We start from the raw sequence: 27495 nt of genomic DNA on the forward strand, positions 1-27495 counted from the left end.
TTTTTACTATAGCTCTATAGTATACATTCAAGTCAGATAATGTGATTCCTTCAATTTTGTCCTTTTTGTGTAGGCTAGTTTTGTCTATTCTGGGTCTTTTGTGGTTCTATATAAACTTTAGGATTGTTTTTTCTGTTTCTGTGAAGAATGTCATTGTTATTTTCATAAGAATTACACTGAATGTGTAGATTGTTTTGGGTAGTATGAACATTTTAACAATATTAATTCTTTCCATCTATGAACATGGAGTATTTTTCCATTTTTATGTCCTCTTCAATTTCTTTCCCTAGTGTTTTATAGTTTTCAAGAGTGAGCTTTCACTTCTTTGGTTAATTCCTATGTATTTAATTTTATTTGTGGCTATTGTAAATAGTATTACTGTTTTATTTACTTTTCACATTGTCCATTGCGGGTACATAGAAATGCTACTGATTTTTTGTATGTTGATTTTGCATCTTACGACTTTACTGAATTCATTTATCAGTTCTAATAATTTTCTTGTAGAGTCTTTTGGTTTTTCCAAATATAAGATCATATCATCTTCAAGCAAGGATAATTTGACTTCTTCCACTCTAATTTGGATGCTTTTATATCTTTCTCTTGCCTGAATGCTCTAGCTAGGACTTCCAGTATTTTGTTGAGTAACTGCTGTGACAGTGATTATCCTTGTCTTGTTCCAGATCTTTGAGAAAATTCTTTCAGTTTTTCTCCATTTAGTATGATACTAGCTGTGGGTTTGTCACATGTCTGCTACCAGACATATTAGTGTTCCACTGAGTGTTATTTGTTTCTTTTCTCTTGCTGCTTTTAGAATCCTTTCTCTATCCTTGACTGTTGGGAGTTTGATTGCTAAATGTTTTCAGGTAGTCTTCTTTGGGTTAATGTGCTTGGCTTGGCATCCCATAATCCTCTTGCACTTGGATATTGATATATTTCTGTAGGTTTGAGAAGTTCTCTGTTATATTATCTCTCTGAATAAACTGTCTACACCTATATCTTTCTCTACCCTTATTTAAGGCCAATGACTCTTGGATTTGCTCTTTTGATGCTATTTTCTAGATACTGTAGGTATACTTCATTTTTTAAATTATTTTTTCTTTTGTCTTCTCTGACTATGTATTTTCAAATAGCCTGTCTTCAAGCTCACTGAGTCTTTCTTCTGCTTGATCCATTGTTTTATTAAAGGACTCTGATGCACTTTTCAGTATGCCAGTTACATTTTCCAGCTCCAGAATTTCTGCTTGATTCTTTTTGCTTCAATTTCCTTGTTTAATTTATCTGATAGAATTCTGAACTTTTTCTCTGTGTTATCCTGAATTTCTTTAAATTTCCTCTACACAATTATTTTGAATTCTCTTTCTGAACAGTCATATATTTCTGTTTTTCCAAGATTGGTACCTGGTGCTTTATTTATTTCACTTGGTAAGGTCATGTTTTCCTGGATGATGTTGATGCTAGCATATGTTGTTTGGCATCTGGGCATTGAAGAGTTAGATGTTCATTATAGTCTTCACTGTCTAGGTTTATTCGTAGCTGTTTCTCTTGGGAAGGCTTTCAGGATATTTAAGAGGACTTGGGTATTGATTTCTAAGCTGTATCTACTTTAGTGGTCATCCCAAGCTCAATAATGTTGGGGTTCTTTCAGACTCATAGAGCTACCACCTTGATAGTGTTGGACAAAATCTTAGAGAATTCTCTGGATTACCAGGCAGAAGCTCATGTTCTCTTCTCTTACTTTCTCCGAAACATACAGGGTCTCCATCTCTGTCTTGTGCTACCCAAAGATAGGAATAGAGTGACAGAATCACCCCTGTGGCCACCACCACAATGACTATGCTGGTTCAGACCTGAAGCCAGCACATAGCTAGGTCTCACCTAAAGCCTGCTAAAACCACTCTCTGGCTACTTCCTATGTTCACTGAAGACCCTGGGGCTCTACAATTAGCATGTGAAGAGCCAGGCAGGCCTGTGTTCTTCCCTTCAGTGTGACAAGGTCCTCCAGGCCCCAGGTGGGTTCAGAGGTGTCTGGGAGTCAGGGAGTAGAGTCAAAAATCTTAGAGGTCTACATGATGTTCTACTGTATTGTGGCTGAACTGACACTCAAACCACAAGCAGAAGTACTTCCCACTCTTTCCACCCCTTTCGAAGGTAGAGGAATCACACTCTGTAGCCACTACCACCACCTCCTGCCCCCTAACCAGGCCACAAAGAGTACTGCTAAAGAACTAACCAATGTTCTGTTAAAGACCAAGTTTTCTTAAGTCAGTTTGTTCTGAATGCTGCCTGGCCTAGGACTCACCCTTCAGGGAGCTGGGTTCCTCTCTGCGAAGGCCCAGAAATGCTGTTCAAGAGTAAATCCTGGAATCAGGGACTCCAAGAGCCCAGTTGGTGCTCTGCTTCTTTACTTTCCAAAAGTGCAAGACGAAGTTCCCTTTACCTTCCCCTCTGCTTTTCTCAAACAGAAGAAGTTTCGCCCTGTAGCCACCACAGCTTGTAATATGCTGCATCCCACCTGAAGCCAGCAAGTCTCAGAGGCTCACTCAAAGCCCTTGACATGGTACCTAGGTATTGCTGCTGATTGTTCATGCCCCAAGGGCTCTTTGGTTATACCATGATGAATGCTAGCAGGACTGGGTCCTTTTCTTCAAGGCAGTAGTTTAAATTCCCATCCAGGGTGTATCTAGAAATGTCATCTGAGAGCTAGAGCCTTGTACAGGGGCCTCGTGACTGTTTGGTGCCCTAACCTGCTATGGCTAAGCTGGTATCCAAGATGCAAGACAAAGTCCTTCCAACTTTTTTCTTTCCACTCCTCAAGTAGAAGGAAGGGGTCATGGTTCATGACTATTTTGGAACCATGAACTGTACAGCCGGGGGTTAGGGGAGGGGTGATGCCACCACTCCCTTGGCTGCCCCATTTGTGTCTCAGTATGTCACATGCCCCCACCTCCCCACACCCCTGCCAGTCTATTGTCTCTGGGTCTAGTTCAGCAGTAGTGCTCGCCTAAGATTGCAGTCTTTATGGCCTAAACTGTCTTTCAAGTTTACTTGGAGACACAGAGTGTTATAGTCTTTGCAGGCACTCAAATCCTGACCACTGGAATCCATAATTTGCAGGCTCTCAAATCCTATCCACTGGGATCCATGATTCTCCTCTGGCTAGGACTGGCTCAATGCTTCCTCTGTGGATAGGCATCAGCTGAGTTTGGTCCAGTTTACTTTTCTGCTCTAACAGGACAGCACGAGTTTAATGCCTCACAATTGCTGTGCTCTCCCTACCCTAGTGCCCAGAGATGCTCCCCTTTCCATACCATGCTGCCACTTCCAGTGGTGGAGGAGGGGTTGCACTGGTGATTCAGGACTGCGTTTTCTATGTGTTCAGCACATCTTTCAGGGATGTGAAGTGTGAACCAGGTACAATAATGCTCACCTGATTTTGGTTCTTATGAAGGTATTTTTTCTGTGTAGATAGTCGTGAACTTGGTGTCCTTGCAGGGGTTGATGATTAGTGGAGCCTTTTATTCTGCCATCTTCCTCCACCTCAGCTTGCATCTTCTTAAGTCATGCTGTCATTATGTAATTTTAAGCATAATTTTAGTAACTTTCTAGTTTATGTTTGCTTGCTTTTTTTCATTGACACATGATAACTGTACATATTTTGGAGGTACAAGATGATGTTTCAATATATGCACACATCGTGTTTCAATATATGCACTCCATTGCCCAGATCAAATCATGGTAATTAGTATACCCATTACCTTAAACATTTATCATTTGTTTGTTGTGAGAACATTCAAAATCCTCTCTTCTAGCTATTTGTAATACAAGATTGTTAGCTATAGCTACTCCACCATGTAATAAAGTACCGGAACGTATTCCTAACTATTACATTGTAATTGTTGAGCAACATCCTCCATATCCCCTTCTCCTCTATTCTCCCCAATTTCTGGTAACCAATATTCTACTCTCAACTTCTATGAGATCAATTTCCAAAAACATAGGTGAGCCTAGAGAACATTATGCTTGACTGTTTGTCTGTTTGTTATCATCTTCTTTTAGCTTTCCTCGGCTTTCTTTATGTTTGTTAATTGATAAGTTTGGATACTCGACCCTTGCAAATCTCATGTTGAAACACCTCAATTTTGGAGGTGGGGCCTGGTAGGATGTATTTGGCTTCTGGTAGTGGGTCACTCCTGTACAGCTTGGTGCCCTTCCCGAGGTAATGACTGAGCTCTCCCTCAGTTCATGCAAGAGTTGGTTGTTTTAAAAGAGTCTGACATTTCTCTTGTGCTGTCTCTCACTGTGTGACATGCCTGCTGCACCCTGACCTCTCACCATGATTGTAAGCTTCCTGGGGCCCTCACCAGAAGGGTATTTTGGCACTTTGCTTCTTGTACAGTCTGCAGAACTGTGCACCAGAATAAAACTCTTTTCTTTATAAATTACCCAGCTTCAGGTATTTATTTATAGCAACACAAAATGGACTAACATATTCACATTTAAAGTTAATCTATTTTCTAAGTTTGTGAAATACAAAACTTCAGACCAACAAATTCCGGGACATCCGTTATTTTGCACAGTTCAGTGGGTAGATGCAAATTTCATGAACAATTCAAGGAAAGCTTGACATTTAGTTATTGATCTCTCAGCATTCCTAAATATGTGTTTCTCATTGTGTGCAAGTAATGACATTTAAATTTTTTGGTTTTGTGTTGACTTACATTTTCTGTAGCAGAATTTTCCTATGTTAGTATTTTCTAAACTCCATTGCCCAGAAGCATGAAGTTACTAACTCCTTTTTAGCAGAATGTCTTTGCCACTTTCTCAGGGCCTGGCATATGTTTAAGGTTTTCTTTGAACATCTGTAAGTAGAAAAATGCTCTACTTCACATTATTATAGATCTCTACTTTTATTTTATGCCCCAGTTCCACTGCACAACTCAGTAACAGGAGGTGATTTCATGGTTTGTAAAGAACTTTGGGTATTTTGTTTATAACAATTGGAAATGTAAATCACTTGGTTTCTGCAGTTACTGATATTATATGACATGATAATTTAAAGTGAGCTTTGTTTTTCGACCATTTTAAATTTCAAAGGTCATAAGGAAGATTAAGAAGGGACACGTTATCAAAGCAAGTGAATCACTTTTTCGGTTCATCTTTCACAAGGTCTATTAATTTGTAAAACGCTAGAGTCTATAAACAAATCTTCTGTAGGTCTTTCTTAATGTTTATGTAACTTTGCTATTACCATCTGGAAAATGACCATAAGGAACACTAAGACTTTATATTTAGATAAACGAAAACAGCAGAGCTTTTAAATACCAAGAGCAGGCCAGTGTATTTAATTTAGGATCAACAGCACAACAGTAGTTGATGTGGGTCAATGGAGATCTACAAGAATTAGTGGCTCTGAGAGTTAGCAGTGAGATTCCTAGGATATCCTTTAGCTCTTCAAGGTCATTGCTGAAGGACCCTCATGGCACCAATATTTAATTGGCTTCTTACATTCAGAGTAACTTAACTCATTTTGCTTTATAATATCTCTGAATGTGTCAATAGTTGAAATTTTAAAAAATCATTTTCTTATAACAAAGTTTCTGAACATAAAATTTGTTGATATTGCTACAGTTATAAAATAGGAGATACGTGCATATTTGATTTTTGCCTATCTTATTTCAACTCTCTAAAAATAACAATATTCACACTTTCTTTCGGACTTAAATAAGTCCGACTTAACATATAATTAACACTTAATAAGTGCCTGCTGAATAAAGGAATAAATAATTGCGTGAAAGGCTTTGCCTAACTAAAGACTATGTAATAATGAAAAAACACTAAACCAAGTAAGACTGAAATACTATTGACAAAATGTTTAATAAATCATATATACACATAGAAATTTTTATGTTGGATTCTTACTTACATTTACATATTCAGATTGCTCCGTTAAGTAAGACTATGATACTTATTTTATAAACAGGTTATGCCATCATAGCTATTTAAGAGAAGCCCTCCACAGACTTATGTATGGAGACTTTTGTCTTCATTCTGATGGATGGGGAGGAGGATTTTTCCCTCCATCTGTTTCTAGAGAGCCTACTGCTGCATTCTGAAAAACCAGAAAATGAAAATCAGACTAATTCTCAGCCTTTGGATTTCTTCTTTTCAGTATCAACACTCTCCCTTAGTGATCTCAGGCAGTTTCAAAGTTTTTTTTTTTTTTTTTTTTTTTNTGGCCCGATCTCGGCTCACCGCAATCTCCGCCTCCTGGGTTCAGGCAATTCTCCTGCCCCAGCCTCCTGAGTCGCTGGGATTACAGGCACGTGCCACCATACCCAGCTAATTTTTTGTATTTTTAGTAGAGACGGGGTTTCATCATGTTGACCAGGATGGTCTCGATCTCTTGACCTTGTGATCCACCTGCCTCAGCCTCCCAAAGTGCTGGGATTACAGGCTTGAGCCACCGCGCCCGGCCTTCAAAGTTTTAAATATCATTTTAAACATTGAAGATGCCTAAATATATTACTTCAGTCCAGACCTAACCCCTCATTTACAGAATAATTTGTCTAATTCCTATTCAGCATCCTTGTTTAGATGTCTAATAAATATCTCAAAATTAACATACCCAATCTGAACTAATATTTCCTCAAAACCTGCACTACTTCTGTCTTCATTTTTTTTAAATATACTTTTTAGAAAGAGGTCTCATTTTGTAACCCATGCTGGAATGGAGTGGCAAAATCATAGCTCATTGTAGCTTCAAACTCCTGGGTTCAAGTGATCCTCCTATCTCAGCCTCTCAAGTGTTTTTCATTTTCAAATGGTGGCAAATTCATTTCTGTCTAGGCCAAAAACATGGGCGTTTTCTTTCTTTCTCTTTCTTTCTTTCTTTCCTTCCTTTCCGTCTGCCTTTCTTTTTCTTTCTTTCTTTCTTTCTTTCTTTCTTTCTTTCTTTCTTTCTTTCTTTCTTTCTTTCTTTCTTTCTTTCTTTCTTTCTTTCTTTTTCTTTTTCTTTTCTTTCTTTCTTTTCTTTCTTTTCTTTCTTTTTCTTTCCTCTCTCTCTCTCCTTCCTTCCTTCCTTTCTCTTTCTTTTTGTTTCTTCTTTCTTTCTGTTTCTTCTTTCTCTCTCTTTCTTTTTCTTTCTTTCTTCATTTCTTTCTTCATTTCTTTCTTTCTTTCTTTCTTTCTTTCTTTCTTTCTTTCTTTCTTTCTGTCTTTCTTTCTTTCTTTTTCTTTCTTTCTTCTTTCCTTCCTTTCTTTCTTCTTTCTTTCCTCCCCTTTCTTCCTCTTTCTTTCTTTTTGCCTTTATTTTTTTGATGTGTCTTTGTCTGGTTTTGGTATTAGGATAACACTGGCCTTGCAGGATGGGTTTGGAAGTATTCACTCCTTCTCTACTTTGTGGGATAGTTTTGAGAAGGATTGCTATTAGTTCCTCTTTAAGTGTTTGGTAGAATTCAGCAGTAAACCCATCAGGTCCTGGCTGTTCTTTACTGGTAAATTTTTATTATACCTTCAATCTCATTACTTGTCATTGGTGTCTCTACATTTTGGGTTTCTTTCTGGTTCAATCTTGACAAGTTGTACGTATCTAGGTATTTTTCCATTTCTTCTTGATTTTTCAATTTATTGGCATATATTTGCTCATGGTAGCAACTAATGATCCTTTGAATTTCTGTGGTACCAGTTGTAATGATTTCTGATTTGAATCTTGCCTGTTTTTTCTTAGTCTGGCTAAAGTTTTGTCAGTTTTGTTTAACTTTTCAAAAAAAAAAACTTTTTGTTTTGTTCACCTTTTGTATTTTCTATTTGTTTCAATTTCATTTATTTTTGCTCTTTCTTCTACCAATTTAGGGTTTGGTTTGGTTTGCTCTTGCATTTATAGCTCTTTAAGATGTGTCATTGTATTGTTTATTTGAAGTTTTTCCTCTTTTTCAATGTAGGCACCTATAAACTTCCCTCTTAATATTGACTTTGCTGTATCACATAGGTTTTGGTATGTTTTGTCTCCATTATCATTTGTCTGAATAATATTTTAAATTTCCTTATTAATTTCTTTATTGACCCACTGGTCATTCAGGAACACAGTGTTTAATTTCCATATATTTGTATAGTTTCCAAAATTCCTCGTTATTTATTTCTACTTTTATTTCTTTGTGGTCAGAGAAGATGCTTGATATTATTTCAATGTTTTTGAGTGTTTTAAGAATTGTTTTGTGACTTAACATATGGTCTATCCTTAAGAATTATCCATGTGTTGAGGAAAAGAATGTTTATTCTGCAGCCTTTGGATGAAATAGTTTGTAAATATCTATTAGATCTGTTTGGTCTATAATGCAGATCAACTCTGACATTTCATGGTCGACTTTCTGTCTGGAAGATCTGTCCAGTGCTGAAAATAGGATCTTGAAGCCTCCAGCTGTTATTGTATTGAACCTATCTTTCTCTTTAGTGCTAATAATATTTCCTTTTTATATCTGGGTGCTCCAGTGTTGGGTGCATATATGTTTAAAGTTGTTATATCCTCTTGTGGAATTGACCCCTTTATCATTATATAGTGATATTTGTCTCTTCCTACAGTTTTGGTCTTGAAATCTATTTTGTCTGATGTAAGTATAGCAACTCCTGTTCTATTTGTTTTCCATTGTCATGAAATATATTCTTTCATCCCTTTATTTTTAGTCTATATGTATCTTTGCAAGTGATGTGATTGGAGTCAAAATCTCATAAGTCTACCTGGTGGTCTATTGTTTTGCAGCTGAGCTGGTATACAAACCACAAGATGCAGCACTTGCCACTCTTCTCTACCCTTTCCAAAGGCAGTGGAGCCTCCACCCATAGTCACTGCCACCCTGGGTGTGAGGAGCACTGCCAGACTACTGTCTGTGTTCCTTTAAGGCCCAAGGTCTCTTAATTCAGATTGTAGTGAATATTGCCTGGCCTGGAACTCACCGTTCAGGGAAGTAGGCTCTTGTCTTGCACAGGACAGGTTCAGAAATGCCTTCCAAAGGTCAAATCTTGGAATAGAGGACCCCAAGGGCCTGCTTTGTGTTCTACCCCACTGTGGCTGTGTTGCTACCTAATATGCAAGACACAGTCCCCTTTACCTTTCCCTCTGCTTTTCTCAAGCAGAAGGAGTGTTTCCCCATAGCCACCACAGCTGGTAATGTGCCAAGTCTCACCTGAAGCTAGTAAGTCTCGGAGGATCACTAAGGCCCTCAGTGCAGTACCTGGGTATTGCTGCTGGTTATACAGAGCCCAAGGGCTCTTCAGTTAGCAGATGATAAATGCTGCTAAGACTGGGTCCTTTTCTTCAAGGTAGCAAGTCCCTTCTGACCCAGGATGTGTCTAGAAATGTCTGGGAGCTAGGGCACAGAACAGGGGCCGCACAACTGTGTTTGGTACTCTATCCTACTGTGGCCGAGGTGATATCCAAAATACAAGACAAGTCCTCCCCACTCTTCCCTCTTCTCCTCAAGCAGAAGAAAGGGGTCTCTTTTGAAGCCATGAGCTGTGCCACCATGGGTTAGGGGAGGGGTGATGCCAGCACTGCTTTAGCTGTCCCAACTGGTGTCTCGGTATGTCACATATCCCCCAGTCCACTGTCTCTGGTCCTAGTCCAACTCTATAGCTCACCTAAGAGTTCCTATCCTTATGGTCTAGACTGCCTTTCAAGTTTATGTAGAGATTGAGAGCACTGTGGCCCTTAGTGGCAAGGTTTGTGGGCACTCAGGTATAGACCACTGGTATCAGTGATTCTCCTCTGGCTAGGGCTGGTTTAAATGTTCCCTCTATGTGTGGACATCAACTGAGTTTGGTCTGGCTTTCCTTTCTGCTCTAACAGGATAGCACTGGGTTCAATGAGTCATTGCTGTCTTCTCCTTCTGTCAACACCCAGAGATGCTCTCCACACCAGGCTGCTGATGCTCAGGGTCATGTTGGGAGTTTCGGACCTGTGTTTTCTATCTCTTCAGTGTCTCTTTCAGTGATCTGAAGTGAAAACCAGGTATTATGAGAGTTCACCTGATTTTTTATTCTTATGTAGGTGTTTTTTCTGTGTAGCTAGTTGTTAACTTGGTGTCCTTGTGGTGGGGGGCAACAGGTGGAGCTTTCCATTCCACCATCTTGCTCCACCTCTCTCCTATATTGAATTCTTGCTTGGAGTTTCGTTTTGCTTCCTGGTTTTTGGTTTTCGGTTTTCTTATTTTAAAAAAATGCATTAAAATTCATGCTTTTTAGTATAAAGTTTGATGAGTTTTGAAGAAGGATAAAGTTATGTAACTGCCAAGAAAATAAAGATTTAGAATATTTTCATCACCCCAAAAGTCTCGTGTATCTTTTAAGTTAACCCTTTCATTACCCCTTGACAACCATCGGTCTGGTTTTGTTCTCCATAGTTTTGTCATTTCTAAAGTTACTCATAAATGGGTACATATAGATTGTGACTTTTTGTATCTGATGTCACTTAACATAACACATATGGAGAGTCATTTATATTCTTGCAGGTATCTGCAGCTCAGTTACTTTTATTTCTGAGTAATATTCTGTTGAATGCAGGGACTATGGTTTGTCTACCCACTTGCAATGGAAAGATTGCCTGGATTTTGAGTTATCACCCTCTTGAAAATGACTTTCCCCTATGTGTTCCTCTCCTCGATCACTCACCAACCTGTTGTTCTGCACAAGGTTCCCCAGGATCAATCATACGCAGATATTGTTACCTTGCTGTCTCCTATTTGTTGTTCCCTACAAAAAGTGGATGTGAACCTAGGGTAAAGTTTCATATCTTACCTTAGAGAACGAAACCAAAACATTAAAATAAACATCTTATATTTCAATATTTGATGGTACAATTACCATTGGCAATTATTCCACTTTACTCATTCAACCCATACTCTCTGAGTAGCTACTTATTTGCTGGAATTAAGTGCTCAGGAGAAATTGTTCAGAAAGTACCTGACATAATCCCTGCCCCTACAGAGTTCATAGTGATGAAAAAGAAAAGAAAATATCAATACTAAATAGACTAGGTGGGTTATGAAAACTTAAACTGTAGGAGTAGGCTGAGGAAGTAAAGTTCGAGCAGAAATAGGACTACATTTAGGAGAGGAACATTCCAGGCAGAGAGAACAGCAAACATCTCAGGTTGGAGAATTGTATGAATGAGCTTTGGAAGTTCAGAGACCAAAGGAGAAGGAGATATCACAAGAGATTTGAGATTCAGGTAAGGGATACATTGTATAGAGCCTATGGACCAAACTCAGAAATTCTTTTTTTTTTTTTTTTTTTTTAAGACAGATTTTCACTCTTATCACCCAGGCTGGAGTGCAATTGGCTCACTGAAACCTCCACCTCCCAGGTTCTAGCGATTCTCCTGTCTCAGCCTCCTGAGGGGCTGGGATTACAGGTGCCTAACACCATGCCCAGCTAATTTTTGTGTTTAAGTAGAGATGGGGTTTCACTATGTTGGCCAGGCTTGTCTCAAACTCCTCACATACAAGGAGATCCAAGCATGCAGTTAGCTTTGCGGGTATGAAATACAAAAGAGTGTTTTACTAAGGCTGCTGACAGGACCCTGTGGATCATCTGCATAGGTGGGATTGAAGACATGGCCAATGAGTCAATTGGCAAAGACAGGAATACAGAGGAAAACAGGGAGAGTCTAGGATTAAGTATTGAAAATTACAACATTAAATGGACAGGAAGGGGAAAATGAACGAGCAAGGGAGATACCAAAAGAACCTCTAGAGATATACACAAAAAACAGGGTTGTGTAAGGTTATGGAAAATTGGAGACAATAATGCTTGAGGAAGGAGGGATAGCAAACATAGCATATTATCCCAAGAGGTCCCTCACAGACCTTGGTGAGAGCAGTGCTCAAGAGATAATGGGAACAGAAGCCCTACAGCCCTACAGGGTGAGTTGAAGAGGAAGTAGAAGCTAAAAAATATGGAGACAGAGTATACACAACCCTTCAAAAGCTATCACTGGGAAAAGGCAGTGGCAGTGGTGAAAGATAGGGAGAAAGGAAGGTACCAGCCAGGGACAAGCAGAATCCAGTGAAGACTTCCTTTCCTTCAATTGTAAAGATATGAACAGGGTTAAAAACCCAAAGGATGGAATCCATCAAAAGGTGGAGGTTAAAAATAGCACAGAAAAGGCTGGAAGTAAAAGCTTCAGAAAATAGGTGGTGAAATTTTCCTTACATTGTTACTGAGAGAGAGAGAAAGAGAGAGAGAGAGAGAGCTCCTTGTTCTCAACAAGACAAAGGAATTGAATATGGGTTAGGATTACGTCTACTGTCAAGGAAGATTAAAAAGTTGTGCCCTCTATTTCCTCTGTGAGCTAGAAGGTGAAGGCAAAACACTGAAAATGTCTGCAGGGAAGAGGGTTGAAGGTTTGAGATGAGTAGAAAAGGCTGAAAATGGTCACTGCAGAGTGAGATAGTGAGTTAATGAAGAATGGCCATAGGTTTTACATATATTGATCCCTGATTAGATTTCACTAAAATCATAGTTTTAAGATACATTAAATGCTTACTTTATAATTTTTCCACATTATCAAATTATTAACCAAAACAAGTGATATCTCTACATATAACCCCTACTCCCAAACTGCTTCTCTTACAGATATTCACACTAAGCAATTGCATCTAGAAATGTGTGAATTTCCTGTTGTGCCTTTTCTCTTTGTCTTTTGATGAGGAGGATGTTTTAGTTTTCCCTTGGGCACTTTAATTTTCTCTAGAATTGCTGCGCCTTCTTTAAATTTTTTCCTCGAACTCCTTCTGCTAAGACAGGTAATAATACCAATCTATCAGTGGCATCCCCTAATATCTTCTGAGTACGGTCATCTTCACCCCTTCTCTCAGTTAGATTTCAGTATATCATTAGCTTTGTGATTTTAGCATAAAAATTGATTTGGTGTGATTGATTCAAAGTATGATTGTCATTGCAATGTTGCTATACCTGCTATGCTACTGTAACTGCTGAGGTACAATATCCTTAGCAGTTAAGGCAGTGGATTTTCAAAATATGCGATTAATGTTTTCATAGCTTATACACAGCATCTGAAATCACCATCACCAAATTTTTCATAATGAGATATTTGTAACTGCTTTTAAGTGGCACATCTGTAGGCACTATGTGTGACACAGAGTCGACTGTAAATGTTGCATTGCCTCTTTAATTTGAAGGGAAGTAAAGAAGGAAGGGAAGGAAGCATCAGCAGACACCATTTTCACTTAGCAAACACTATGTCTTCCTTTAGCTATAAATTACACTCAGGTTCTATTCTTGCCATTTATGCCAAGATAAAGTGAATCATCCAGTGCAGGGATGCTAATACTTTATAGTTAGCCAAAAAGCCTAGTTATGAATAAAAGCTAAGTAGATGATAGCAATGTCTGGAATATTTAGAAAAAATCTTTTAGAAATTTGTTAGTCAAGGCATTTCATATAAATAAAATATGGGATAAAATTTTATAACTTAAGGGTGTCTAATGTCTTTTATTAAAGTTTCAGAGCAATTAAATGAAATGCTAGTAATAAATAGTAATCCTTGTATATGACTGAATGAAGGTATAATATCTAAAAACATGACAATCTGCATTTCTAATGTAGGGTGTTTATCCTATAGCCTGTAATTTGTGTTCAGTGATATATATATATATATATATATATCAGTTAACTGAATAATATATATATATATCAGTGAACTGATATATATATATATATATATATCAGTGAACTGATATATATATATATTCAGTTTTATATATATATATACACACACATATATATATATATCACTTTCTATGTATGTTTCCTTATTTCTTTAAGTATATAGTTTTGTGTTATAAAACATATCTTGTGATGCAATATTATTCTTATTTGATTTTTTGAAACATGTAAGAGTCAAGTACAAAGAAGTCTCTTAATAGAAACCTTTTGGGAGGGGGGGAATGTAATGGAAAAACTCTCTTCCTGTAAAAGCATAAATGACCTTCTTTAGTGTATTTCCATTGTTTTTCAAGTGTAGCAAGAGTAATAAGTCTTGGCAGTCAGAACATGCCACTCACCTGAGAGCTGTCAATCATTCTCATTTTGAAAGACATAAAACTTATGAATTGTCAACACATCATTAAGGTGAGAAACCACTGCTCATCAAGAGAAAGAATTAAAACAAATGCTCAAATAAATAGAAAATCAGAATGCTTCCTAGTCATTTTCTTCTAAGAGGTTAATACACATAATGTACAGTTCATATGCTATAAAAATTGTAACATGTGAGATATGGGAAACAAATTGAATGGCTATTACTTTTCTAGTGGAATACAGCCTAGAGATCAATGGCTTGAATTTTTCTTTTTATTCCATATAAAGTAAATTATTTGTCACTGAGCACCCCCCATAAATACAACTATCTAATACTGAAACTGCTGACAGCCTTGTAGACTATTTCAGCAGTGGAAGCCAGGACTAAACACAATGAACTGCATTAGAGTTGGTCCCTGGAGGACAGAATTGAGCTTCATTGGCAAGGGCACCGTAAGAGTTCCATTTGACTCCTCATTAAACCTCTCACAGGGATTCTAGCTTCATCTCTGTGTCTGCTCTTGCTTTTGTATAAAAGAGATAGCTGTGAACCCCATAGTCAGAGACACATTTCTACATATTTAGGAAAAGATCACTTTTCTTAGTAAAAACCAAGACTCCTACAGATTTTAAAAAGACCTGCCAGTTTCATAATCATTAACCATTTTTTTTAATTTTCAAAGGAAGCAGAGAGCTTTATTTCAATTTGTGAGAATTTATGTTTTCAATGCTTATTTTATGGCATATAAGACATTTTACTATTTTTTATTATTTTTCTGTGTTTATTTTTCTCCAGGAAAAGTAGCATTACAGGAAAACAGTTGGTGATAACGATCTCAGCCTTCTTTACTTAACAGTGTGGTTGTCATAATGAAATCTGGACAAATATGTAGAAGCAGTTGGTGAAACATAAATTACTATATGCACTGTATGTTGCCTCTGGCTGTTTCGTTGATCTGGAGTCTTGAAAAAAGCCTAATAAGATTTATCATACTTTGGAAATATTGTATTGAGAAACCAGTCAATAGTTCAAAGAAACACAAAACATGTTCTATGAATTGAAAACCCCACACTGCTGATGACACAGCATTCACATTCTTTATGAGAGTCTCTTCTAGGACAATTCAAAGGACTGTTATGGTTTAAGCGCCATAAAAACAAATGAAAGTATTTTATCCAGCAATAGCAATGTAAAATACTTTTCTCTAGAGAGGGAATTTTCTGCGATTATAAAATAATCCTTTCAGTCTTCAGCCCATCTAACCACAATGATACTAATAAAATAACAACAGTGCCAATTACTAATGCTTTACTACTTAACTGTTTGCTGCTATTGTTCCTCCAAAGTGGTCCACATGTGCATATGCACAGACAGAAAGAGCTAAACAAATTGTGATATATGACTAACAGAAAAACAGAAAGACATAGCAAAATATGATTATTTAAAGCCTGCCTCATTGTGAAAGTTCTTGTTGCATTTACAAGATTAATGTATGATCAGAACTGCTTTCAAATGCTCCACACACATCAGGCAAGACTATATGCATGTATATACATACACATACACACACATGAATATCATCATACAGTCCCATAATTCACAGACACATTTAAAACTGATCGCTTCACCAAAGAGCAATTGTTGGCATCCTGTGAGTGTGATTGTTGCCCTTGGCCTACACATATCTTAGGTTCTAGAGGTTAGATCACTTTATAGCCACTTCTGAGGATGAGTGGAAATAAAATGCTACTTCAGGAGCATCAAAATAAAAAGAAAACATAATAAACCAAAGTTCCTGTAAGCGCAATCCCAAGGATTAAATGATCAGATAGCCCGTAAGTCTGACCCAGAGGGAGAGAGGAGCAGCTAACATTTTCTCAAAAGAAAGAAAAAGCCCGAACCAATGAAGAGTGGACCTGAGGGCGCTGAAGAGAGCATGTGATAGGAAGAAGGGGAAAACAAAAGAAGCTTCCAAACAAAGACACCATGGATAATATTCTCACATAAATTCAGACCGTGATTCTATATTTTCATCCATACGACATTAATACATATATATGTGTGTATGTGTGTGTATATATATATTTTTTCACACTTATGTAAATATACTGAATCTGAAACTTCCTTAAGACACACACATACAACCATCAAATGATTAGTGTTTGGCCACTGCTCATCCAGAAAAAGCTGAGTAAACACAGGCCTGGATCCTTTTTCGGGCCACCACTCCCTAGCTGTGTGACCAAGACAAAGTCTGTGGCTGAACAACTACGTTCTTGACCAGGGTGGCCTTTCCTGTCTCCTGGTGCCCAAGCATGACTCCGGGATAAATAAGTTCCAATACTGACAGGGCACGGTAGGGTAATTTACAGGACATTAAGAAGTGATTTCTGTCTGAGCTATGCATACCAGGGTTGATTTTGACAGACTTATTTTTCAAAAAATACACATAACAAAAAAGGAAACAGGTAGTAGATCAAGGACTCACAGCTTGAGAGTCGTTGCTTGTGATTCTAAAAAGTCTCAGGAAAATTATTCACAGATAATTGTTAAAAAAAAAAAAAACAAATAACTGCTTGTACATACCACTGACACTTGGACAACACAGGGATCCATGCCGTCGAAAATCCACATGTAACTTTGCACTTACCAAAAACTTAACTACTAATAGCCTACTCTTAACTGGAAGCCTTACTGATAGCATAATATACAGTTGATTAACACACATTTTGTGTTGTATGTATGGTATACTGTATTCTTACAATAAAGTATGCTGGAGAATAGAAAATGTTATTAAGAAAACCATAAGGAGGAGAAAATACATTTTTACATTCATTGAGTAGGAATGAATTCTCATAAAAGTTTTTAACGTCATCCTTCTCAGGTTGAGCAGGCTGAGGAGGAGGAGGAGGGTTTGGTCTTGCTGTCTCAAGCCTGACAGAGGGGAAAGAAAATCTGCATATAATTGGACCCAAGAGTTCAAAAACGTGTTGTTCAAGGGTCTTACATGTAAAATATTGTGGTTTTCTTTCCCCTTCTATATTCAACTTCAAGAGACCCGACAGACTTTGGTATCAAAAGAGAATCTGAAATGTACAAGAACGGCTGATTTCAAATGGAAAACGTACATAATTGTGCTATTTGTTCCTGGGTGAGTGTGGGACGGAGAGGATATAAACGGGATGGAGAGAAAGGAAGCAGTGGGAAAAGAGAGAAAATACCCTTCCTAACACACACACACACTCACACACACTCACACTACACACTGTTTCTACAGTCACCACCACCCAGGTGTTACTGATCCTTTATACCTGCAATTGAGTACAGATGTAGGAAGATCGAGAGGGAACTGGGATCTGGCGCCTGGATTGCTCAAGAGGGGTCAGGGAAACCCCACAGAACTCCGGAGACTCAGAGACTGTGGGAAGGGTTGAGGCGGAGTCTGCAGTGGGGGGCTGTCCAGCAGTAGCAGGCAGCGGAAGGGTTGGGAGGCTGCTGTCATTTTATGGGTAGGCAGTCAGAGTGAAAGTGTCCCTGCTGCCAGAGGACCACCGCGGGCTGGGCGCGGGGGCCCCCGCCTCTCGCTCACCACGCGTACCCTGCGCCTCCTCCGGCAGCCACGGTGGTGGCGGCGACAGAGCCTCGCCCACTCCAATCCCCACCCTCTACATCCTTAGTCATTAAAGAACAGCAGCGCCTGGCACGTTCTTGGAGGACTCCGGGCGCCGAGGAGGAAAGGGAGCAGGCGCAGGGGGACTGGAAAGGCAGCATGCGCCCGCCAGGAGCAACCTCGGCGACCACGGTCTGAGGCTGCAGCCCCAGTTCGCCATTGTGAGCCGCCGCCGGGGGAGTCCGCTAGCGCAGCCGTGCCCCCGGGTCCCCGTCCGCGCAGCGATGGGGCACCTGCCCACGGGGACACACGCCGGCCTCCGCCTCCTGCCTCTGCTCTGGCTCTTTGTGCTGTTCAAGGTAGGGGAGCTCCCCCCACCCCTCCTTCCGGGCGGTCCTGGCGGCTGCCGCGCTCAGGCGCCCTCGCTCTGCCGTGAGGAGCGGCGCGCCCAGGGCGCGATGACCCGGCCGCGGGAAGCGCCCGCCGTGCAGCCTGGGCGCACGCTTTGTTGTCCTCGCGTGTGCGTGTTCCTGGTGGTCTTGAGAGGTGGGGGTGGAAAGATAAGGGAAGTTTGCGCTCTGCAGCTTTCGCCCTTTGTGCTCTTTTACCGCCGCTGATATCCGCATCAAAGGTGGGCTTGTTGGATGGCGCTTTCTCAGGCAAAATGAGGTCACTCTCTTTTCTGGTTTCCACTGCTCCCCAACGCTGCTTAACCTTTCCGCCCTCCCTCGCACAGAATGTGTGGCTGCTTTGTCTTAATTTTCCTTACAGCTGGAATTATACACTGGGGAATGGAGCGAGACTGAGCTCCCTGGTCACAAATAGACTGCCAGGGCTGCGTTAGGGCAGAATTTTCCTTGAATAAGGAGTGTCAGGCAGAGCTTGGCAAGGATTCCTTTCCCCAACTCCTATCAACATCTTTAGGGTTCCTTTTAAAAAGTCTCTAGACTTTCTCCGCTATATTTACAGATGATACTACCCCTAGATTTAATGGTGGAAAAATATATAATAATTAACTTTTTCCTATCTTCTTAGGAATGTGCTACCCCGCGGTTTTACTTTGAGAAAAATGAAAAGGGGTTGCTTTTGAAAAATCAGTCTGACAACTATACTGTATATAAATTTTTTGAATAAATGTCAGCCAGATGTTTTCTTGGAAGGCGATGTGAAGTGAAGTGATTGTCTATCACTCATCTCTTTAGCGGATCTACTGTAGTTCTGTCATTAGTCCTTTCCCCTCTCCGCAAAGCAAACTCAAGAATGTCGACAGGTGACTCGGAGCTATCCTTTCAGGACCACAGTGAAACCTACCCTAGAAATGGATGCAAGGTTAATGGATCTAAAGTTTTTCTTATTATAGAGTCACTTCTTGCTTATATGCACCATTAATTATGAATGCCTGAAAAGAATATAGTGGAACAGGACCAATGGATAAAGAACAGCATTAAATTTAAATACTCCATACTTTCATTTGTCTTAACACAAAATAGAAAAAAATTTTTCAGGGAGAAACAGCAGCAGAATACCTAAGTAAGACCTTAAATTATATTAATATGCTTTTACGTTTTTTTAAGTGATCAATAATCATTTTATTTTAAAATATGGTAAATAATAAGCTCAGTTATATGTTTTTACTGTAGGAGGTTGTTCTTTTGTACACATCACAAATGTATTAGACTTATCAAGTTGTCTATTAGTCATTGTCTAACTATTTATCAAACTGTCACGACTATTTTACCTATGCGATAATTGTCATGAACTCAAAATGAGAAATCAAGTCACTATACATTTTACTAACAGCTAAGAGTTATGTACATGACATCTGATCCAAACCTAACCTTCAGCACAACTGCAGGTTTTTGCTTGAGTTCTTCATGAGAAAATTCCAGAAATGAGAGAATGATTTGGTTGGGAGTAGGGGTAAGGTTTTGCAATTAAATAAAATAAATGTGGCCACAGTTTGACATAGAACTCAATATTGGAATGAGAAAATGCAGTTAGTGATGGCATAATGATAATGTTACTGATTGCCATAAAGATTCAACCTGCTTCACGTAATAGGTACCTTCCCGAACATTGCTGGTAAATGTAAATTATGGCAAACTGCATCACATAGTAAATACATTGGCAAAGTTTGCCATTTAAATAATAATTATTGTAATGGGACACAATTTTATAGGAAAACTCATTGTCTTTTAGTTTATGTGAATGTAATATTTTTGTCATCTGAATATAAAATATATCAGAGGAAAGAAGACAAAACTGTATATATTAAATATCTTCTCTGTGCCAGTTTTTCAGGTATTTTACTTTACATGTTATTTCATTTGCTCCTATTTTGTTGCAGTTGGCATGAGTTGTTCAAAGTGGTAAATTGGGCACATAAGGTAACGTCTTACATTTCGGGGATAGTATATTACATGGTACATTGGCCACATAGTATAATCTCTTTGTAATGTGGAGATATTTTTAAATTCTAGGTCCTGAATAAGTGCAGTAAAATATATCTACTCAAGCAGGTGGTGATAGGAGGATGGGAAAAGTTCCATTATTAAATACCAAACTGCTGACTGTAACTCAATAATAAAATCTAAAATGTTTCATGTGTGCCGAGTCAGAAATAAAACATTCTCTCAACTTTCCCCTGCAAAAAAAAATTCCATAGTTTTCACCACAGTTAATACATTTTTCACTACTCCATATGAATATCCTTCATATAAGAATGAAAACCCTGAAAGACCATAAGACAGAGAAATTCAAGTATGAGGCTTTATTTATAGTTTTATATTTTCCACAACTCAAATATAAGCAGCTGGATATCAATGGTGGAAAAGTATAAAAGTTTGAATGTGTATAAATGACTATAACCAGTTCCATTGAGGGAACCTAAATGTGACTGGCAAAAAAAGTCTCTGTGCCACATTCCTTATCCATGTAGTAGTGATGAGCACATAGAATAGGGCATCTCAGATTGTCTAAATCATCCACTGCACATTATGAAGCCAATAGCTGCATAATCTATCTTGCCTAAACACAATGTTGGTTATGAAAATTTTTATTTTTATATCAATATTGATGATTTATGTAAAATAGAAGCAAAAAATGGAACTCTGTTATTAAATGGAAAGCTACTAATTTCAAAGCCTTCTATGGATGAATGCAAGTGAGGTATTTATCTGGTGAGCCTGGCTGTTGTGCATCTTCCCGTAATTCCCAGTGAAAGAAATGTAACTTTCTACACTTGTCCTATCTTTACTGAAGCCCTCCTGGAAAATGTCTTCCTGTATCAGTTTACTCAGTATAAGTACTCTGACTACTAAGATGTAGATTGTGGAATATGACATCATAGGAATTTGAAGTTGGCCTTCCCTGAAATGTTGCTTTTTAGTAGTCAGCTGGAATATTTCCCTAAACTCACGGGCTTGGCATCTGTCCTTTTTTAACCCCTTCTCTCTATTTCTTTCTATTTCTGCCTTTACCAGAGATATCGTCAAAGAATATTAAATTAAAAAAGGGTCTTAATATTGTATTTTCTGAAACAGGTTCATATTTAATTCTATAATATAGAATTATATTTTAGTGTTATGATATTGGCCATTCCACTCTTATCCAGGAGAAATATCTGCTTTCCATGGCCCATCTGCCTTTCTCCCCTTTCCTATGTCTGCCCCCACCCGATACACACGCAAATAAGTTTCTCTTTTCGTGGTTGAGGTTTCATCCATATTTTGCACCGTGTTGGCAGGTGAACCATAATCCTTTCATTTTGCTAGAGCAGCTTAGACTCTTTCCATCACAATGAAGTTTGCTGCCCTTAACTCCTGTGTCATCTGAGTCCTTTAATAAATCATATTGCCATCCTTTTGGAGAAAGCTTTTTACATGTGACATCCCCAGTAGGTTGGCAAAGGCTCCTTGGGCCATGCTTCTACAGATGATCGAGTAATAATCCTTCCCACTGTGAACATATGTTTGCTTTTGTTCTTTGTTATGTGAGAGACTATTGTTGTACAAAGGAATTGAAAATTCACATTACACCTCTGCCTCATTTTGACCCAAAAGAAAATGCACATTTATATGCATAAGTGATTAGAAACAATATGAGTTGCACTTTAGTTTTAAATGTAACACTATTTCTACGATCTAAATATCCAAGTTAAAGGTATTCAAACTTATAAGCAGATTTACTTCTGAACCTTATCAATATAATTCTAACTTGAGGCTTGAGGGTTTGTGAAAGAATATTTGATGTCAGATACAGTTGATGCACGTATATAAAACATCGTAGTTGGTAGCAGTGTGGCACAATAGAAGGCTTAACAACAATGACCAAAAATATCAAGTTCTCATTTTCTCCCGAATTTAATGCCTCTCCATACACAGTTTCAGTGATGTTGCATTTTCAGAAACACAGCCCAATGCAGTGATGAGCTTTACTATAAAGTACTTAATGTTTTCATTTAATTACTCCAAATACATTGTAAATATTTTTGAAATAAAGGAATGTCTATTGTAATATATCTATCTTCCATGGTGTTAGTATGGGGCGTTAGGAATTTAATAGAAGCTTAATAAATGGGATTTAAATTTTCTGCATTACATAAAAGCTTCTGACTGAGAATTATGAAATATTACAATATTAACTTGTGAACACATCTTTAAGGTAAATGCAAGAAAATTATCGTTATGTGAGTTAAACAATCACAACTACAATGCTACAATGCACTCATTACATTAAAATAGTAAAAATTTTACCAATCACTTATATTAGGATCTTATTAAAACCATAAATCAAAATATCAATGTGTTATTTTTCCCAAAAATGTAATACTCTCAATTGCTCATTTATTTGTTAATGTTGCCTCACCTCTGTTTAATGTTATTAATTAAAAAGTAGCAAATGACATACTAGAGGAAATTGATTTTTTTTTTTTTTTTACCCTCTATGGGTGATCTACAACTTCAGCCAGTACCCAGATATACAGGTAATATTTTTGCCTCCTCTTCCACATCACTACTCCCCTATGACCACAGCCAACCAGAACTGACCAAGATTTCTCTGTTCCTAGTCTAAATCCCCCTAATGTTTTGTCAGACATTACCCTTAAGAGATGAAGTCTCTTCTACACCCTGGTCTTGGTTATACCTATGGCGGTGTTTAATCCAAGGTCATATAACCCAATTTCTTACAGAACTTTTTGATAGTCATCTTAAGGACCCATTATATCAGCTATTTTTTCTTAAATAAGTATGTAAGACTTTTTTGTGTACTGGTGTCATTGATTTGAGGAACCCAAACAAGGTTGCTACGGCCCAAGTAGAGTAAGCAAGAGTGTAAATGGGTTGGGAGGAGTGTGAATGGGTTCCTTCTCTCCTGGTGCTATTGACTCCAGCAGGTCCCAGATGGTTCCTATAAGCCAATAAGAAGAATATGTGAAAAACTTCCTTGATTAAACACCTCTCCTGTAATCTTCTATCGTCAATTACTCCTAATGTTTCCCTTTTCCAAGCTTGTTCTAGGTCTTCAGAACACCAATCCTTAGACTTTTTTTTCCTCTGCACATTGTCCCTTTGAATTTATTTCTATGAGTAGGATCATGTCTTATCCTTGTGCCAGAAAAGCATTCTCAATTTTTTCAGCATCGGATTCTCCAATGAAAGATTTCTTTCCCTAGGCATTCTTGTTACTTAAAGGCCAGCTCCTTTTTCTTCTGAATATTTTTAAACTACCAAAAAAACAGAAGATGTTTGAAACAAGGTTGTGGGGATTTCTTGATAAAAGTTTTTTTTTTTTCTTTCCTTTTTTCAAGAAAGTGAGATGAAAGGGAGAAAAGTGATGTATGCTTGGAAAAATATTTCAGAAACGGAAATAGGACTTTGAGCTTGAGAGCAGTACTGCAAATTATAAGTATGAATGGTAATTTCTGTAAGAAAATGAATATAGGGAAAATAAGAGAATGAAATGAAGAACATTGGATGAAAGCAAATTACTGCTATTCTATTTATATGCAAATAAATGTATTTTCTTATCAAATACTCTTTATTTGGTTTTTCACTCTTTATGAATAGGAATGTTGCGCAGTTCATTTTTCTAACAAGACTATTCCTATGTTAATGAAAATTTAAACAAATAAACCTGTTTTTAAAAAGCATAATTGTTGTACATTTACTAGCAAATTAGAAGAATAGGAATGCAATTAATGTACAAGTAATGGCCCAAGATCAAAATTATATCTATTAATAGTAATCTATGTGACATTTAAATGATGAATGTTTTCTTTTTTGTGTGCTATTTCACTTTATTTTTTTCAGATAATTGAGACTTTTGTTTTATTTTCCTCTTTCTGCCCACTAGGTTTTTAATATCAGTGATTTATGTACGGGTGAGGAAGAGCATCATATGACTCTACCATGCCCTCAGTACTGTTTCTTCATTATTACCCTCTGTTGACCAAATTAAGTGCAGAGGAATTTCTGATCCCGGTTCTCTCTACCCTTAACCCATGTCAGAGACCAATTATGACCCTGCTATGTTGATCTGTATCTTGTGATTCCCTCTTGGTTCCACCCATAGGAATTTGTGATTGTCATGTACAAACCAGATGTCAGAGAATTCAACAGAATCTTCAGTGCTCTTTGTGTCTTTGGTCCTATCTGACGTCTGATTCCCACCTCTCTGTACTTATTTTCTAAATCAATATTCTATTTTGATTAACTATAGCATTCCTGCTTTTGGATGCTGGCATTAATTATAATTAATCTCTCCTTGTCTTTTAGTTTCCTTGAAAGAGCATCCTGTAAACATTTTTTGGCTGACCAATCTTTCCCCAAAGCCAAAATGGCAAGATTGAGAAGCTCCTTTTCTTCTTCAATACTGTCTTTTGTATTCCAGAATGAAGACTTACTGCTCAAATCCATTTAGTTAATCAAATATCCATTAAGCATCTGATATGTGCCAGGAATTTTACCAGATATTATAGGTACAGAAGTGGATAATACCAGTTGAATCTCTGCCAATGGCATAGTGGGAACAGGGACACAGACCACGGTCATTAAAATATGGTGTTTTGTTTTAAGAAGGAAAATGTGGGCTGCTAGAAGAGAGACACTTAACTATTAAGTGGTTTGGGAAATGATTTCTTTTAAGATGATTCTTGAGCTGAGTCCTGAAGCACATATATGAGTTAGGGTAAAAAATATAGACACATTGGCAGAGAAAACTGGATGAGCAAAGGCCCAGTGTTGTGAAACGCATGGCAGAGTTTAGGAAAATGCAGATGTACATCAAAGGCAATGAAGCGACGGGAGCCAGATCAGGGAGACTTCTATATGTTGAGCTAGGAAGTAGGATCTCTGTATTCTCTAGGCCTTATTGAAGGGTTTAATCAAAACATTAGTGAGGTAAGAGCTGCATTTCAGATAGAGCTTTTTGCCTGCAAGAAAGGCTATCCCAAAGGTAGAGCAAGCCTCGAAGAATTAAACTAGTAGCAGGTTATTGTAATTATCCAATTAAGAGATGACAAACACTGGCCTTAGGGTGACAGACAGTAAAAGAGAGGCAATGTTGAAAACAGCTAAATTGGCAAGACTGATTAGACGTGGGAAATTGGGGAGAGCAGGATATAGGGTAATTTATTGGTAACCAACCCTCTTTCCTGGGAGAGCAGTGGTCTCAAGATAGCATGTGTGATGGATAGTCTATCATCGAGATCAACTTGCCCCTCCACTGTGCCCCATGCCAGAAAGCTTCCCTCTATGGACCATTTCTTCCTGTTCCCTTGCCCTTTAGCTCCTAGTGAGTTTGGCCAATAGAAAGCACTAGCAGAAGATTACTGCTAGAAGGAGGGAGAAATCAAATCATTTATTCTCCCAGTTTCCACCCTGGCCAGCCCCCACTAGGCTGTGGTCTCGTTATCTCTTCCAGTTCTATAGTCAGCCCCTCTTATAAGGCTGATGTTCTGTCCAAATTCCTGAAACAGTTCTCTGTCCTTATCCCTTGAGGGCAATAACTTCTCTCTGCTTCTAGGCCCTAAATATTTTTTCTTCATGCTTAGCACATTACTTCTGCTCCAGACCTTGATCAATAGTCCATCACTTTGTTACATTCTCTTGGATTTCCTTTTTGAGCGTCCTGCTGGGACCCTGACTGATATAAGACATGATGGGTTAGTGGTAGACCTTTGAGTTTGAATAGGTTGAAAACAGAGAAACAAACAAAACAGGTACTTTATTATGAACCTGAAGGGTAGAGGAGATGGAAGGCCTGGAGATGTGAGTGGGACCTGGCAGAGAGAAAGGGAGAGAAGGGCAGTGGGCCAGAATGGGGTCTTGAAAGGCACCAATTTTTAATGTCAGGGAAATAAGGAATCTAAGAAGATGAAGGCACAGCCAGAGAGGTACAGGAGGAAAGCAAAATTAAGGAAGCCCAAGATCTAGGAAATTTCAAGTGGAGAACTTGTTGGCAAACATCAACCAATGCAGCAGAGAGGTCCTGTAAGCTAAGGTCTGGAAAATATCTTTGAATTAAGAAATAGGTAGGCTATTGGACACTATGGAGACTGGGAAGTATAAATGCTTCTGGGAATTGAAGAATCAAAAGCATCCCCTTATTTGATAAGTGCATAGGTGCCAGGACAGACTAGAGATACCTGAGGTCAATATCAATTCTTCAGCTGTGCTATTTACTGGCAGTAGGATATTGGGAAAGTTACTTCACCTCTCTGGATTCCCTTTTGGTCATCTCTAGTACATATGTCTTAGAATTATCATCAGGGATAGATGGGAAAATGAAGTGAAGTCCTGGGAACAGTGCCTAGAATATAGTAACACTCAATTAATATTATGTACAACAATAAACTGAAGGGTGAAATAGTAAAAATAGGCAAAGTCAAAGAGGTAGGGCAGTAAAAAAGTGTACAACGCAGCAATTCCCAAAATGTGCTCCATAGTGTATTAGAGAGGCTGGCAATATTCTTGAACTGAATGTTACTAAAAATGAATACCTTTGTGGTAACATGAATTTGGGAGATTATTAGTTTAAGTTTGTTTAAAGTAGTAGTAACTTATTTTTATGTGCGAAGATATCTTAGAACTTTTAATATACTAACATATATTGTGTCTTCCAAAGGAGAAATATAGTGTATATATTTTCAAAGTTGTTTGATTGTAGTATTTTTTTTTTTTTTGAGATGGAGTCTTGCACTGTAACCCAGCTGAAATGCAGTGGCATAATCTCGGCTCGTTACAACCTCTGCCTCCCGGTTAAAGCAATTCTCCTGCCTCAGCCTCCCAATTAGCTGGGTTTACAGGCATGCAACACCATGTTTGGCTGATTTTTGTATTATCAGTAGAGTTGTGGTTTCACCATGTTGGCCAGGCTGGTCTTGAACTCCTGACCTCAGGAGAATAATGAATATGCTCTAAGAAACAATATTTACGCTCATATGCTAGATGCTTTATCTTTCTCTTTGTTTAAAAAATTATAACTGTACCTTTAAGGATAAAGAAAACGTAGCATCAAGATCAACTTTAATTTAAATCTCAGAATCAGGATAATTTGTTTGGAAAGCAATTATCTCAACTTTATTATAAAACACTGATGTTCAGGAAAATGATTCTGGAGGAAAATATCCTCTTTATTTTATGGATTGTACTAACTCTGTTTTCAGTAATTGTATATATAAAATGTTTCCTTGAATTTTGAATGAAAAAATGAAACATACATTTTAATATTGTTTTCCAATGTGATGATCTTAATATATAGCTTAACAGACCAATCATGTTTGTTCAGT

At 38.1% G+C, this 27495-nt stretch overlaps 1 protein-coding gene across 2 annotated transcripts in view; it reads left to right on the top strand.

Annotated features, from left to right (window-relative positions):
- The first annotated feature begins 17535 nt into the window (after window positions 1–17535).
- Window positions 17536–27495, top strand: part of PTPRO (protein tyrosine phosphatase receptor type O) — a 276527-nt gene continuing 266567 nt past the window's right edge. For both annotated transcript variants that reach the window (XM_017528611.2, XM_017528620.2), the window contains exon 1: window positions 17536–18064. In XM_017528611.2, the coding sequence (XP_017384100.1) occupies window positions 17990–18064 (75 nt within the window). In that variant the 5' untranslated portion in view covers window positions 17536–17989. The remainder of the gene's footprint in view (window positions 18065–27495) is intronic.

The sequence above is a fragment of the Cebus imitator genome, unplaced genomic scaffold (assembly GCF_001604975.1).
Source record: "Cebus imitator isolate Cc_AM_T3 unplaced genomic scaffold, Cebus_imitator-1.0 Scaffold2, whole genome shotgun sequence".
Lineage (NCBI taxonomy): Eukaryota > Metazoa > Chordata > Mammalia > Primates > Cebidae > Cebus > Cebus imitator.